The sequence below is a fragment of the Bubalus kerabau genome, chromosome 19 (assembly GCF_029407905.1).
Source record: "Bubalus kerabau isolate K-KA32 ecotype Philippines breed swamp buffalo chromosome 19, PCC_UOA_SB_1v2, whole genome shotgun sequence".
Taxonomy (NCBI): Eukaryota; Metazoa; Chordata; class Mammalia; order Artiodactyla; family Bovidae; genus Bubalus; species Bubalus kerabau.
Genome location: NC_073642.1, coordinates 33,835,988 through 33,850,016, shown reverse-complemented (window position 1 = coordinate 33,850,016; position 14,029 = coordinate 33,835,988). Strand labels below are relative to the sequence as shown.

General features: G+C 47.5%; 2 protein-coding genes across 3 annotated transcripts in view; both read right to left on the bottom strand.

Moving 5' to 3' along the window:
* Window positions 1-862, bottom strand: part of SIN3A (SIN3 transcription regulator family member A) — a 67,036-nt gene extending 66,174 nt beyond the window's left edge. Inside the window, exon 1 of the mRNA XM_055555795.1 lies at window positions 4-862. The gene's annotated coding sequence lies outside the window, so the exon portion shown is untranslated. The remainder of the gene's footprint in view (window positions 1-3) is intronic.
* Window positions 863-8,232: 7,370 nt separating this feature from the next.
* Window positions 8,233-14,029, bottom strand: part of PTPN9 (protein tyrosine phosphatase non-receptor type 9) — a 72,124-nt gene continuing 66,327 nt past the window's right edge. For both annotated transcript variants that reach the window (XM_055555803.1, XM_055555802.1), the window contains exons 10-13: window positions 13,465-13,543; window positions 11,560-11,710; window positions 10,933-11,140; window positions 8,233-10,122 (exon numbers count right to left, since the gene is read on the bottom strand). In XM_055555803.1, the coding sequence (XP_055411778.1) occupies window positions 9,908-10,122; window positions 10,933-11,140; window positions 11,560-11,710; window positions 13,465-13,543 (653 nt within the window). In that variant the 3' untranslated portion in view covers window positions 8,233-9,907. The remainder of the gene's footprint in view (window positions 10,123-10,932; window positions 11,141-11,559; window positions 11,711-13,464; window positions 13,544-14,029) is intronic.

The following is a 14,029-nucleotide window of genomic DNA, read 5'->3' as shown; positions in this document are numbered from 1 at the left end:
TACCTTCCGAGCCAGGCGAGGAGTCCTGAATGGGGGGGAACGCCCCCCACGGGCCATTGGCTCCCTGGTGCTCGCGTCAGTCATCCTGGGCCCGCCTCCTCCCCTTGCTCCACCTCTTCCCCTTCATTGAACGCCCCCTCCCTCCAAAAAATAGAAATAAATTAATTAAACTAGCTGTGAGTGGGAGGCGCAACCATGGCAGAGGGCCCCATTCTACCGCACCGCCGCTTGGAGTTACTTGAGGCCCTTGGACTGGAAGGAGACCTCCTGGGACTCGAAGATCCGCTGGGTGAACCTGGAGGAGGAGCTATTGGGGCTACCCGGCCCCCACATCCTTCTTACACACACCCCATTTGGAACTGGGCAGAGGGGGCGGGTGAGGATACCCTAGCGACTGACTGGAATGTCCCGACTCCCCCTGGCTGTGTAACCTAACCGTGTCCGGCGCCTGCCTAAAAACTGAGCTGTGTACGCGGGAAGTCCTGCCTTCGGGGTAACAGGCACTTGCCTGAGCACCTACAGGGGTGAGGCAGACACATTCATACCGCACCTGCTGCTTTTTGCCATTACAGAAACTGAATGAGATGCTCACTCTGTGCCCTCGTAGGGCTTCAGACCTAGCTGAAGAGAGGATACAGAAAGAGCTAAGGCAATTTGTAAATGTATGTAGAAACACCTCCAGAGGCTCAGAGCAGGGAGATTCTTCTAGCTGAGGAAAACTGGGTGAAGCCTTCATGGAGGAGGTGGCACTCAGGCAGAAACGGAGGGGCAACTAACTCATTTTCAGCAAAGCACACAAAATGATAAATGCAAAGCCGTATTAAAAGCTTCTTCAAGTGTGGCTATAGTAACGAAAACCAGAGTTGGAAAGATGGAGTCAAAGAGCAGAAGACTTTTCTACCTTGTTAAAATTCTTAGACTTGTATAGCAGAATGTACAAGCAGCATGCTGGGTCACAGGACCACAGGCCCAGAACTACCATTTAAGATACTCAACATCCCAGCAGCTGGATGAACTCTGAGGGTGGGTTGAAAGAAGGGTGCCTACAAGCAGCAAGGTGAGGCAGAAAGGCTTGTAATGACCGGTTTGAAGACTACAGAGGTACATATTCTGGTGGGAGGGGGTGGAGGGAGCCAAGATGTTTCTTGTCTCTCTCCTGGTGCCCCAATCCAGAAACCCCTCCTACTTTCAGAAGCCCTAAAATCAAAATTCTGACTCAGATGCTTCCCTGGATCATTTGTATTTTTTTTTTTTTTTTGGGGGGGGGGGGATGGTGAGGCTACGCCACATGCCTGTGCTCAACAGAGCTGACCCTGGGACCAGGTTACACAGTGAATGAGTAAGAAAGACCAGTTGAGATATTCAGTAAAGGAAGCTAGTGTGGATAAGGTGGGGTGTCAGAATGCGAAGGGCCTTTAAATCCTGTGGCAGAATAGGGTAGCCTGCTGCCAGTTAGGCTGTCCCAACAATTCAGGTGAAATAAAGGAAGACCTGACTAGGGCAGTGGCAATGGGTAAGCAGGAATAAAAATGGGGAGATGTGTTTGAGAAAGCCTCAAGAGGACTGGGTGACTGATCATTGTGGGTTATGGAGGGAAAGTTGGCAGTGGCTGGTGTGTGAAGAGGTACAAGAGCTTAGGGCTAGTGCTTCAGCCATCTGGGTAGCAAGGCCAGTGATTTAGCAGTATATCCTTAGGCAAGTCCCTTTCTCCCTCTGGGCCTGTTTTTCTTCTGCAAAAATAGGGGTGGGTGAAAAATTGGAGTAGAAAGATAGTCTGTAAGGACCCTTCCCTCCCTTAGAGTTCATGGGGGTGGGGGGACTCTAATGGGGAGGGAAGTTTGCTACTAAGGAGAGCAGGTGGGAAGAAACACTGATTTGGGAAGGGAAGTAGGTCATCTCAGGTATAGGGACTAGAATCTGGGTGGCAGCTTGGTTGGAATTACTAAAGGAAAGGGAGTAAAGAAGGAAAAACCAGGAGGTGAAGATTGTGTATTCAGTGGGAGAGGCCCAGCATCTGGCAGGGCCATGGAGGCTGGAGTACATTCTCAGCCTGGGGGACCCTTAGACTGAAGACCAAGTTTTTCTATATCAGAACAGAGATCTCATGGTGTTTGGAGCCCTCTCTCAGATTTGGGCTTTATTTCCCAAGATGCTCTGCCCTAAATGAAACCATAACAGATACTGTGTGAATGTAAGATGAGGGAGAGTAATAGAGCAGAAAGAACATTCGTCTGGAAGTTGAGCCCCATGGTTTCCACTTGGTCTTCTTATTTCCTGTGGTTCACCCGCCTGTCCTGTACAAGAAGTTCACAGAGCAGTCCATACCATTATGCAGATCACATGTGATGATAAAAACGTGTTTTAATACACCTAGTGAGGTTTGGAACTTCTGTGGAGGCCAAAGGCCCAAGCATCTGACTGTAAGCCTCGACTACAGTGGGTATACTGTAAATGAGGTTACTTATGGAGCGTTTGCAAACTAGGACAGTTACTCCTGCTCAGAGAACCAGACTTCACTGATACTCCTTACCCTCCTAAGTGCACCAACCCTGATGGGAATCCCCTCTTGAACACCCCCTAGACTGAGTTCCTCAAGGACAGTAACTCTAATGCACCCCTGAGCCCCCAGTGTCCCCAGCAGTCAGGCAAGGGGGCCCCTTGAAAGAGGTCCTGTGATTGTTTCTGGCTCGGTACATTGATCCCTGTAGAACACAACCACCCCCAGACTCTGGGAAATTAGTAAGTTTGATTTGGAGACACTGGCCCTCCAGCTTCACTAACAGTTGCATCCACCCCACCTCACCCCTACTCTGATTATCAGTGAGAACAAAAGAGTGAATGAATCTGTGTGAAGGCCTTGGAGAAGTCAACAGGGAAGCCAGGTTCTGATTCCCAGGAGTCCTCTTTTGTGTTGAATTGTATTTGTAGTTGAGCAAACTGGAGGCTCACAGTACTAGAATGACTTGCCCAAACCAAGCTGCCAAACCGAGTCTGCCTGAGCTTTGTCCATTCCACCACGTGCTGTTTCTAGACATACTAGGACCCATGATTCAGGTTGGGACTTCTGAGAAAAACAGCCTCCCCTCTTGTCCCATACTCCTTCCCTTCCGAACTCCAAGAGCAGCTTGTGCCAGTTTGAAATGATTTCTGGCCCTTTTCAAAAAAAATTTCTCCAAAGAAGCAATTTGTCTCCAAATCACATACATGCATCCTCAACTCACAACACATAGACTCAAAACTGTCACATTTTCTGACACCCTGCCTCCTAGGCATCACACACACACATCCTCAATCACAGTTTTTAGGGTGCTTATGGTAGGTGGTGATTGAGAGATATTTAGGGTCTGCACTTTAGTAGCTCTGCCAAAAAGATGTCAGTGCTAGGGCCCTGCTGACACAATTTCTGCCAGCTAAAGACCACTGGCAGTTTGGGAATATCCAGGTGAGGGGCATCTAAGGCTTGCTTCCCACTCCCAACCCAAAGCGTCTGATAGGTTTAAAGGGAAAAGCTTAAGGTATTGGTCAGAATTCCAGTTTAGCCACTTCCTAGCTAAGTCTAGTAGCTAAGTCATTCTAGTACTGTCTTTAGCAAGGCATTAATCTTTTCAATTTCCTTATCTGTAAACTAAGAATAGGGCTTCCCTGATTGCTCAGTGGTAAAGAATCCACCTGCAATGCAGGAGACTCGGGTTCTATCCCTTCCTGGGTTGGGAAGATCCCCCTGGAAAAGGAAACAGCAACCCACTTGAGTGTTCTTGCCCGGGAAATCCCATGGACGGAGGAGCCTGGCAGGCTACAGTCCATTGAGTCACAATGAGTCGAACATGACTTAGCAACTAAACACCACCAAACTAAGAATACCTACTGCAGTGGGTTATTGTGAGATTAAAAATAAAGTATGCCTAGCACTCAAAGGTTGTCAGATCCTTTTTTCCTTTATTTTGTCAACACTCCCTCTTCCTGGCCATTCAAAGTCCCTGGTGTTCCAGTTTGAGAGGAGACCAGGACAGGCTTAAAGGACCCCAAAATTCCACTGTATAAATTAGAAACCACATTTCTCTGGCAGCCAGATGGCTTATATGGTTGTACATATGCCATATTTTGAGCATCCCCTCAATGGACATGAGTTTGAGCAAACTTAGGGAGATAGTGAAGGACAGGGAAGCCTGATGCACTGCAGTTCATGGGGTCGCAAAAGTCGGACATGATTTAGCGACTGAACAATGCCATGTTTTGGTTTCTAGGTGACTTTGAAAGCTTGGAATTTTTAAACTGGGTTTTAAGATGGCTATTCAGTACCTTGAAATGTCTTGCCCTCGCTTGGCACGTTTACCCCCCTCTAGGTCACTTCAGCCCAAATCTAGAAAAAAGATGTAACAATATGTTCAGTTTACTCTGCTTTATGCTTTCAAACTGTTTGCTTTTGGGTATTTGCTCTTGATGATTTTTTTCTATGGTAGCAGTTTCCTTTGTTTGAATGAAATCTTACTCAGAGGTCTAATATGTAAAAACTGGTCCTTGCTTTGGTTGAAGTGGAGCCCAAGCACTATTCCTTCACTTCCCACTCATGTCTCCTCCTTGTCACCTCCTGCCTCAGGATCACTAGTGAAGTTCCATTTCTGAATCCTGGTCATTCATCCCAGCCACTCCCCATCTCTCACCTGTGTGTGAGAAGACAGCCTGGTCTTGTCCTTGGTTACTTCTCTCTAGTAATCAGAATCTTTCCCAGGCTTCTTTCCCCATCCTCCCCTAAATATCATGGCTCCCAAGGGTCTCGCCTCTCTTCTTGCTCTCCTCATTGTTCTTTGTTCTCACCCACTTCCAAGGCTCCTAGCTTCTATCTAAACTAAGTCACCAGTTGCTATCTCCAGACTAGCTCTGAACATCCTACTCTGTAGTTCACTCATTGCTGCCACAGAATAGGTATCATTAAAGGTCAAGGAGGTAAAACAGACTTCACAGGATGAAATGGGTGAGCTGGACTCAGCTATCCATCTGGCCAGTGGCGAGGCTAAGACAACTATTGATACATTAGCTTAGAAAAGAACCAGGTTCTGATGCGAGGGGAAGGGTAGAAGTGAGCCTAGTGGGGAAGAGCATGCTGTGTCTTTTTTAACTACTTTCTCTACACAACTCACTGTCTTGCTTTCCTATTTTCACCTTCATCTTAGTCCCCCAAACTATCAGGAACATATTACCATGTTAGGAGGAGCATATTATTACCCTGAGTTGTTGAGAAGGGATCAATGGCTCCCCCTTCCATCCAACACACTCTAGGTTTCTGGTTTAGTTAGCTTTGTCCATGTTGGGTTTAGCCAGAAAAAAAACCGAGTATTTAAGACTGCAGAACACCAGACTTAGCTAAAACAGATTTTATGAAAGCTATGGTGAGAGGGAAAAGAAGGCTAAACACTGCAACAGGTTTCTGAGAGTGCTAGATTTCTATTTGTGGAGCTGTTTTCTCTGTGGTCAGTTAAAAGCAGTGCAGTCTTAAAACACTTGATATTCACAACTGTCTGTGTGATGGTAACTGTAGAGTGGGTATCTCCCAAGACTAAATCTGATTCCCAAACTGGTGGATCTTTTAGCTCCTGTCCTTGGTAAGTTAATGATTGTGTGTGGATAGTAGTCTTGGTAGTAACCAAGACTGGAAACAAACCTAAAACCTTGGTTGGGAGCTCTGGTAGCTCTGCTCTGAGTCACCCAGTCTGTCCCACATGTAATAACACAAAAGCCTTTAAGGTCTATGGGCTGGCTCCCTTGGATAGGGAACTGAGGGATTATAGGGAGGTGGATGCACCTTGAAAGAGGAGACTTTGAAAATAAACTAAAACTGGGGATTCCAAGTGGCAGCTGACCCAACCAGAGAAGGGTCTGATGGTTCCTCTATAGGTATTTTGCACTGTCTAGTAAAAGAACTAGACCCTTAGTGTTGGAGGGCCTGTAGTAGGATCAATTAATACAGCACCTTTTTTCATAAAACCTAGGACCTGCCTTGAGTTGAGTGGTGAGACCTCAGAACTACCGAAGAGCTCAGTTACTCTAGGAAGACTTTTCTACCTGGCCATACTTCCTGCCCCACCTCCCTGCAGTGGTCTGACTTGTGAGTTTCCGTATGTGTCTGGTTCTCTAGAGATGGGAAGATCATAAGGCAGGAGCCCCATCTTCCTCAAGGTATGATGCTAAATAGCCCAGTCTCATAAGAACCAGTCACATTCTGTCATTTACCTGCACATGACAGAGATGAACCTTCTATGCTGAGGACGCTGGGGTACCCTGCACCTCAGGAATCCTCATCCTAGCAAAAGCCTGAGTTCTGTACAATACTCTCTCTCCTGTCAACACTTTCTTCATCGTATTTTCTCAACTATGCAATCCAGCATTTGATTGTGGGTTCTCTGGTTTTGTTCACCAAATCTCCTATGTGACAGCCTTGACTTCTGGACAGATTCAGGGCTCTTCCCGTGTCTTCCCCTTTCTTTACCTCCTTGTACACCTAACGCTTCCCCGGTGGCCCAGAGGTTAAAGCGTCTGCCTCCAATGTGGGAGACCCAGGTTCAATCCCTGGGTTGGGAAGATCCCCTGGAGAAGGAAATGGTAACCCACTCCAGTATTCTTGCCTGGAGAATCCCATGGATGGAGAAGCCTGGTAGGCTACAGTCCATGGGGTCGCAAAGAGTCAGACACGACTGAGAGAATTCACCTTCACACCTAACACAGGAAGGCTCACCCTGAGTATTATCTCACGGGTAAAGGGCTGCAAGTAGACTATAGCAGGGGAAAGCCATTGATCCTTTTCTCTCAGATTTATGTCAGGGGCATGAACAGTAGTTCAACAAGCTTGCTCATCCTGCCACTCACTCAACCACCTATTGGGTAGGACCCAGGAAACTGCATTTTTATGGAGCTCTCGCAAGTGATAACCTTACCAATCCTTAGATGTGCAATGAGGAACTCAAGCATAACTTCTGAGTTTACACAGCTATTGGGCTACAGTCTCTTCAAAGAAGTGACAGTTCAAGGCTACCTCCTCCAAATCTTTTATCATTAATTCTGTTTCCTACATATTTCACCAAACCCCAACCACTAATTTCCCAGATTTCACATGTCTCTCTTTACCTATTATGCTTGCCTGCATCCAAAGAAAGGTTTGGCTTAATTTTTATTGTATGATTCAGCTCTTGATTAAGGTAAAAAACTCAAGGAAATTTTGTTGGAAAATCAGGAGATGGAACCTTAAAGGTCTGAGTTCTTGCTGTGGCAGATTAGTTTTCCTGTGCCTCAGTTTTTCTCTTCTGTCAATACCAACCTCAAAAGTTTGGTTTGAGGGTGCATGAGATAATATCTAGAAAGCACTCTGAAAAGTACCTGGAACAGGGTTAACCAGTAAACGCCTGCTGCTGTCACTCTTATTAAGAACACCCCAGGCCAGAATGGCTCCAACTGGGCAGTATCACTGGCCGACACGAAGTAACTACACAGCATGGGGAGTGGTCCTACGTGGACAAAGCTTCTGGTTCTGCTCTAAGAGAGAGATGCAAATGACTCAAGATCTTCCCACAGAGGTACCAGTATATCCACATGTATGGGGTATCCCTGAGAGAATGACCCCTCTGGTATGCTGCAGACTTGAGGACCTATAACAGGAGGTCCCATCTGGAAGAATCAGTCACCAGCTCTGTCAGAAACCCTTCTAGTCTTCTACATACATCATGGGGCTCAAAATCAACTAGCTGGAACCTAAGAACTGTCCATACTTTGAAAAGAACATTTTAAAACTAATTTCCAAACACAAAACATGCTGTAAAGAGGTCAAAGGCTTTGTAAGCAAACCAACTGGAGCCCCAGTCCTAGAGCTGGACCTGCTAATAAGCCCTACCTTCACTGTAACACTCTCTGTAACCCTTGGTACTTTACCTTCCTCATCAACATAGAAACAGAAGGGAGGGAGAATAATATCTCACTGGACTATTGTGAGGTTTAAATGAAGTATGGGGGTGGGGGAAGCACCAAGCATGGAAACTGGAACTTGGCAAGCGGTCAACTGGTGCTGGTTCCCCTTGTCTGCCCAGAGCTGGGCCATGGCCTGGGGCAAGGTGGACAGCTCTCAGAACTGAAAGGCTCTAAGTCTTGGGTTGCTCCCTGCCTCCCCATCCCTCCCAGACCAGCTCTTGGAGCCCCTCCTCACCTTCCCAGCCCCAGACTGCTGCTAAATTGATGAAGCTAAAAGGATTTGATCACGTCGGTATATTTATATGTAAATACAAAACTGTATCGCTGTAAGATATTGAATATGAACATTACAATTATTTTCTGAATCTGACTCAGTCCATTGACGTTAAATACAAAATGAAAAGACTGTAAAAATAAGAATATATACATTCAAAGAGCTTATTACAGTATAAAATTATTGAGGTCTGATCAGCTGCCAACCTCATCTGTGATGGGGGAAAAATTTTAGGGGCTCCTGGGGTTTTCTTGGGAACGTGGAATGCTGGGGATTCTTGGCCCCATCCCTGGCATAATGGGCTTGGTAGGTCGGGAGCAGACAGAGACAGGTAAGGTGAATAGGGGGGAAAACAGTGAGTGTAGGGGACTGTTTCACCCAGACAGGGGTTAAGCTTTTTATTGACACAGAACCCACCAAGCCTGAGTTCCAGAGTCTGGGAGGCTAGTAGGCAGGAAAGAGATGGGCATCTGAGTAGACAGGGCCAAGTTGCATAAGAAAAAGAACCTTCCAGCAAGAGAGAAAGGGGCCCCAGCTCAATCTTTCAGGGAGGGAGCCTCAGAGTATGGAGTTTCCTTTCTCTCACACCTGGGCTCCCTCTTTCCTTCTAAGACTTCGTACCGATTGCTTTTGGCTCTCGCTGCTCAGTGAATTCATCTCTGCCCAGATCCCCATCCCTGAGGAAGAGGGAGAGGGGACAGACAGTCTGGAATCACAGTGGAGGTCTACTCCCAAAATTGGCAAAGTAAACAGAGAAAACTCATTAGATAAGGGCAATCCATGCTGAATTAAACCAGTGTCACCACAAACCAGTATTCCTGGTTCCAACAGGCAGCATCCTGGAGAGAGAGAAGTCATTATGTAAGGATGAGGGCCTGTGGCAGGAGCACGGAGAGTGGATGTGTGTGTCCTCCTCTTCCACCACTCTGTGGTCTGACAACAGAAGACATGATCCCCCAACCCCAGCTAGTCCAGGATAAACAGTAGAACCAAGAAGCAAGGAGTCCTGAACTGCAACAAGAAGCCCCAGGAACTTCTACAAAGGAGTATCTCTGTGTATATGTATTTATAGAATACGACCATATTATCACATACAATATATATTATATACACACGTACATATGGACTCATACACATAAGTGCACATACACACACGCACACACACAGAATGACAGAAAAGACTGGAATACACGCCCTAGGTATAAACGTGCTTGGCACTCGGGACGTTCTCTAGAATATGTAACTTGGTCAAGCTCTCTGGGAAGGAGGTGGATGCTCACCAAACCTCCCCACCAAATCCTAGCAAAGGGAAGGAATGGAAGGAATGGAAACAGATCTTGAGAAGGAGAATGGCATTGGGAAAGGGGGAGGGAGGTTCCTTCCCCACTTACCTCGGGGCCCCTGGCAAATATCGATAGCCACAATTTGGTTTTAATAAGGCACAGTTCAATAGCAGGTGCTAGGAATTAAGAACACATTGCTGCTGGCCCTTTCCAGAGGCAATTTCACCACATCTATCTAGCCAAAGGGAAAGGCTGCCTTGCGTGCACGCGTGCGCCGGGAGACACAAGACAGAGGTTGGTCCATGGCTTCAGCGTAACTGATGGCAACCTACAGGCTCAGCGGTGTCCAGGGTAGTTTAAGGAAGGCTGGCCAGCAGACAGGAGGCTCGTGGGACAGTTACTGACCCTCCATGGCCAGGAGGTTGTGGCTGGGGGGCACCATGCCCTCCCTCTCTGCAAACTCCAGGATTGCCTTGTAGCAGAAATAGTACTGCTCAGGGGTCTGGATGCTGAAGGCCCTCTGGGTCCTCATGCGGGACACTGTCTGGAACACATTAAGGGTGCCAAGCTCCTCCAGCTGTGCCAGGCAGATGTCCAGTGAGCAGAAGGTACCTGAAGGAAGGAAGGAAGTGGTCACACCTGGTCTACCTCTCCTCTTTTCCTCCCTCTACCAAATGACCCAGGCAGGACTGGATGAATGAATTCAATGGCAAGGTGCCTCATGGCAGGTGGCCAGTTGGCCTTAGGCCTGAGAAGACTCAGGAGGAGTCTCAGGGAGTGCAGAAGGCCAGAGAAATGAGATGGCCTCTTGTCTCCCAGGGCATCTGAGGGTAATAGGATGAGTAGGTGGGAAGCAGGACTTCTACTTCAATCCCAGACACAGAGAATGACAGCACTCCCATACCTGCCCTGCTTCCACACCTGGGCCCCAATTTTCAGACTACAACTTCTCCACAGAGACCTAACACAAACCTATTCTTCCTGACTTTCTCCCAAAGGAACCTCTGAGCTAGAAGGCCAGCAGTCCCTGCAATCTTCATCCCCTTAAGGCAAAAGCTGCTAACTGGTTCCAGAATGGAGAGCACGGCCCAGGGTGGGGACCTCCCCAGGCAGAGGGATGGGAAGAGAGCAACAGCCCAGATCAGCTCTCTGGGACACCCAGTGACTGTGATGGGATCAGAAGATAATCATGTTGATGGGATGTATAAAGCGTCAACCCCTAGAGGACCTGGCTCATGAACTGTACATTCTGGCCAGTACACCTAGCACTAGGAATACTAAAAGGATGTTAAAGAGGAATTTTTTTCATGGCAATTCACCACCAGCAGATCAAAGACTACATTCTGGCAACTAAGAGCTCTGTTATTCCTCCCCCACCCTTAGCACCTTTGGATGCTCCAAGAGCTGCATCCAGTGCAGTACCTGTCCGGCCGATGCCCGCACTACAGTGGACCACAATGGGTGGCTCAGGGCACTGCCCTTTGGCGCGTGCTCCCATGCTGCTGACGGCCAACCTCTGCTGGTTCCTGACGGCTCTCAAGAAATCAATGAGGGAAGCTGCCGAGGAAGGGACACCATAATCTGGCCAGCTCAGGAACTGAAAGTGGGTCACCTGGCGTTTCTGCCGTTCCTTGGATGGAAAAAGAAGCAAAAGTTAATGAGGTCATTGCTCTGTGCCCCTGACTACCTTTGACTTTTCCAGATTCTCAGCCCTCTGGAGTTCCCTCCATCAAGGTTGTAACACTCTCAACTTTCTCCACAACTGCTTCTCTGCAAACCCAAAGGGAAGATTAACTGTCTGGAGAGGGCAGAATTCCTATATTAAACGATCCAGACTTCTTACGTTATAAAAAGTTTCATCCCTAAGTAATGCCACTACGTGTTGAGACAATATGGCTATTTTGGCTCTGAGCTGAATATTCTAATCCTGCTTCCAGAAGAATGGAAGCCACTTCTAAGCTCTCTGGAATCCTGCCTATTCCTTTTGGAGATTTTCCTTATAGTAAACATTTTCTCCCAGTTTCAAGACAGTGAGAAAATAAAATTTACCTCTATGTTGTGAATTTCTAGTGTTGTTTTCTTATAATGGGTCATATTCTCCACGCCTAGATTGGTCACGGTGAGGAAGCCAAATCGGATCCGAGAGTCTTTTTCTAAAGGCCAGTATTGGCCACACTTTCTCCTGCCGCCCTCCTCAAAGCTGAAGACACAGAGAGAAAAATAAGCCTCCATCCTTCTTCTCCACAGCAGTAACCTTGCTTGCCCATGAACCTACTGTACCCCTAGGCAAAAATGTCATCTTTTGCACTGCTTCTATTTATCCCCTTGCTTCTTGGCAGAAAAAGAAAACCTTCCTTCTAGACAACAGCTAAATTTTCCGCATGTACCCATTAAGCAAACATTTACTGAGCACCAGTTACATCCATTTGGTCCCTTTCCTGATACGTCTTGGTACTCCGCACATACCTGGCATAAATACTGGGTGGACAAAGAAAGACAGTAGAGAAAATATGGTGGGCCAGACTGAACTCTGCCCTGTACCTCAGCTACTGTGCATTCTGTTCCCCAGTGAGAGCCCTTGGCGGACAGAGGGCTGGGAAAGGCATGGTTCCTGGAATGCCTCAAAAGGTTTATGTAAAGGCCTCAAGTCAGCTCTCACCACTCTTCAGTGGCTCCAAAGTACCCCAGGGGGGCACTTCCTCCACTACCTCCTCTCCAAGTCAAAGGCGGCTTGTAACAATGCCATGAGGAAGGGATCTAAGCAAACATTCTCATGAATTTTTTTCTCCTCATCCAAAATGGGTTATAATAACCATAATAATAATGATACTAATGAAATAGTAGTTCGTGCATTTTGGCAGATATGTACAACAAAATTTCAAAACTATTCCTTTCATCAAGAGCTTCCTGCAGACCTATTACGTTTTACATGTCCTTTTGGTAAGTTCTCCTCTAGGTGCAAATATGGAGAAGGCGATGGCACCCCACTCCAGTACTCTTGCCTGGAACATCCCATGGACGGAGGAGCCTGGTGGGCTGCAGTCCATGGGGTCGCGAAGAGTTGGACATGACTGAGCGACTTCCCTTTCACTTTTCACTTTCATGCTTTGGAGAAGGAAATGGCAACCCACTCCAGTGTTCTTGCCTGGAGAATCCCAGGGATGGGGGAGCCTGGTGGGCTGCCGTCTATGGGGTCGCACAGAGTTGGACACGACTGAAATGACTTAGCAGCAGCAGCAGAAGGTGCAAATATGAACCAGAAGAAAACTGGTCCAAAGTAGCAGGGAAAGGGAGAACTATGCTGCTGCTAAGTCACTTCAGTCGTGTCTGACCCTGTGCGACCCCATAGATGGCAGCCCACCAGGCTCCCCCGTCCCTGGGATTCTCCAGGCAAGAACACTGGAGTGGGTTGCCATTTCCTTCTTCAATGCATGAAAGTGAAAAGTGAAAGGGAAGTCACTCAGTCATGTCTGACTCTTCGCGACCCCATGGACTGCAGCCCACCAGGCTCCTCCGTCCATGGGATTTTCCAGGCAAGAGTACTGGAGTGGGGTGCCGTCACCTTCTCCCAGGGAGAACTATGGGGAACTGGTAATTCAGAAGCCAGGAAGACAGCTGACCTTTATAAGCAGGAAGGAGGCTGGAAGTGGCCTGCCCCATGTGTTTCCCAGTGCTTCCTCTATAAGTAGTTAAGGCCAGGACCTAAAGATAGGCTGTACCTCACACAAGGTCACCAGAGCCAAGCATTAAAGCTCTGACAGGTTAGATCTACCAACTTCCACCATACCCTGGCTCTGTTAACCCTGGGTCAGCTAAGGAAAAGCTCAAACTCTTTGCCATGGCTTTCCTAACCCTCCCTGTTTCTAAGAGCTAAACTCCCCTCTATAATCACCCATGCTTGGGGGTTGGGTGGGTAGAAAAGAAGGGCAATCGGTAGGAAAGGGATGAACTCACCGGGTGGTCATGACAATCACCAAGACTTTTTGCTCCCATACCATAAGCCAGAAATCTCGGTAGGTATTCTCCAAAGGGCCTACAATGTAAGAACAAAACAAGGAACATAACCCTGGCAAGCACTTCTTTCCTCCTCAGGCTCTTCTGTTTTTTCCTAGATACTAACTCCAAAGCACATATGCTGGCTCCCTGCCTTTTTATCTACATCCCTGCTATTCAGGGTGGGGCTTGGGCAAGAAGCACCAGCATCATACGGGAGAGTGTCAGAAATGCACACTCTGCATTTGAACAAAAGTCCCAGGTAAAGCTGTAGGTAGGCTACCACTTAAGAAGCACTGTTATATAGCCTCTTATAGCCTCATCGTCAGGGCCTCAGCTATTACATCCAGCCTGACAGTGTTAACTGTGTACATGTCTCCAGCTGTTTTCACCCCGTCTAAGCCTTTTAATCACCAGCTGCCTACCTAACCATTCCCCTTCCATGTGCCATCACCCGATATCCTCAGACCCTGGATGTCTGCAATCCAGTGTCCTTCAAAGTTAGCCTTCTCTCTATACTTTCTCA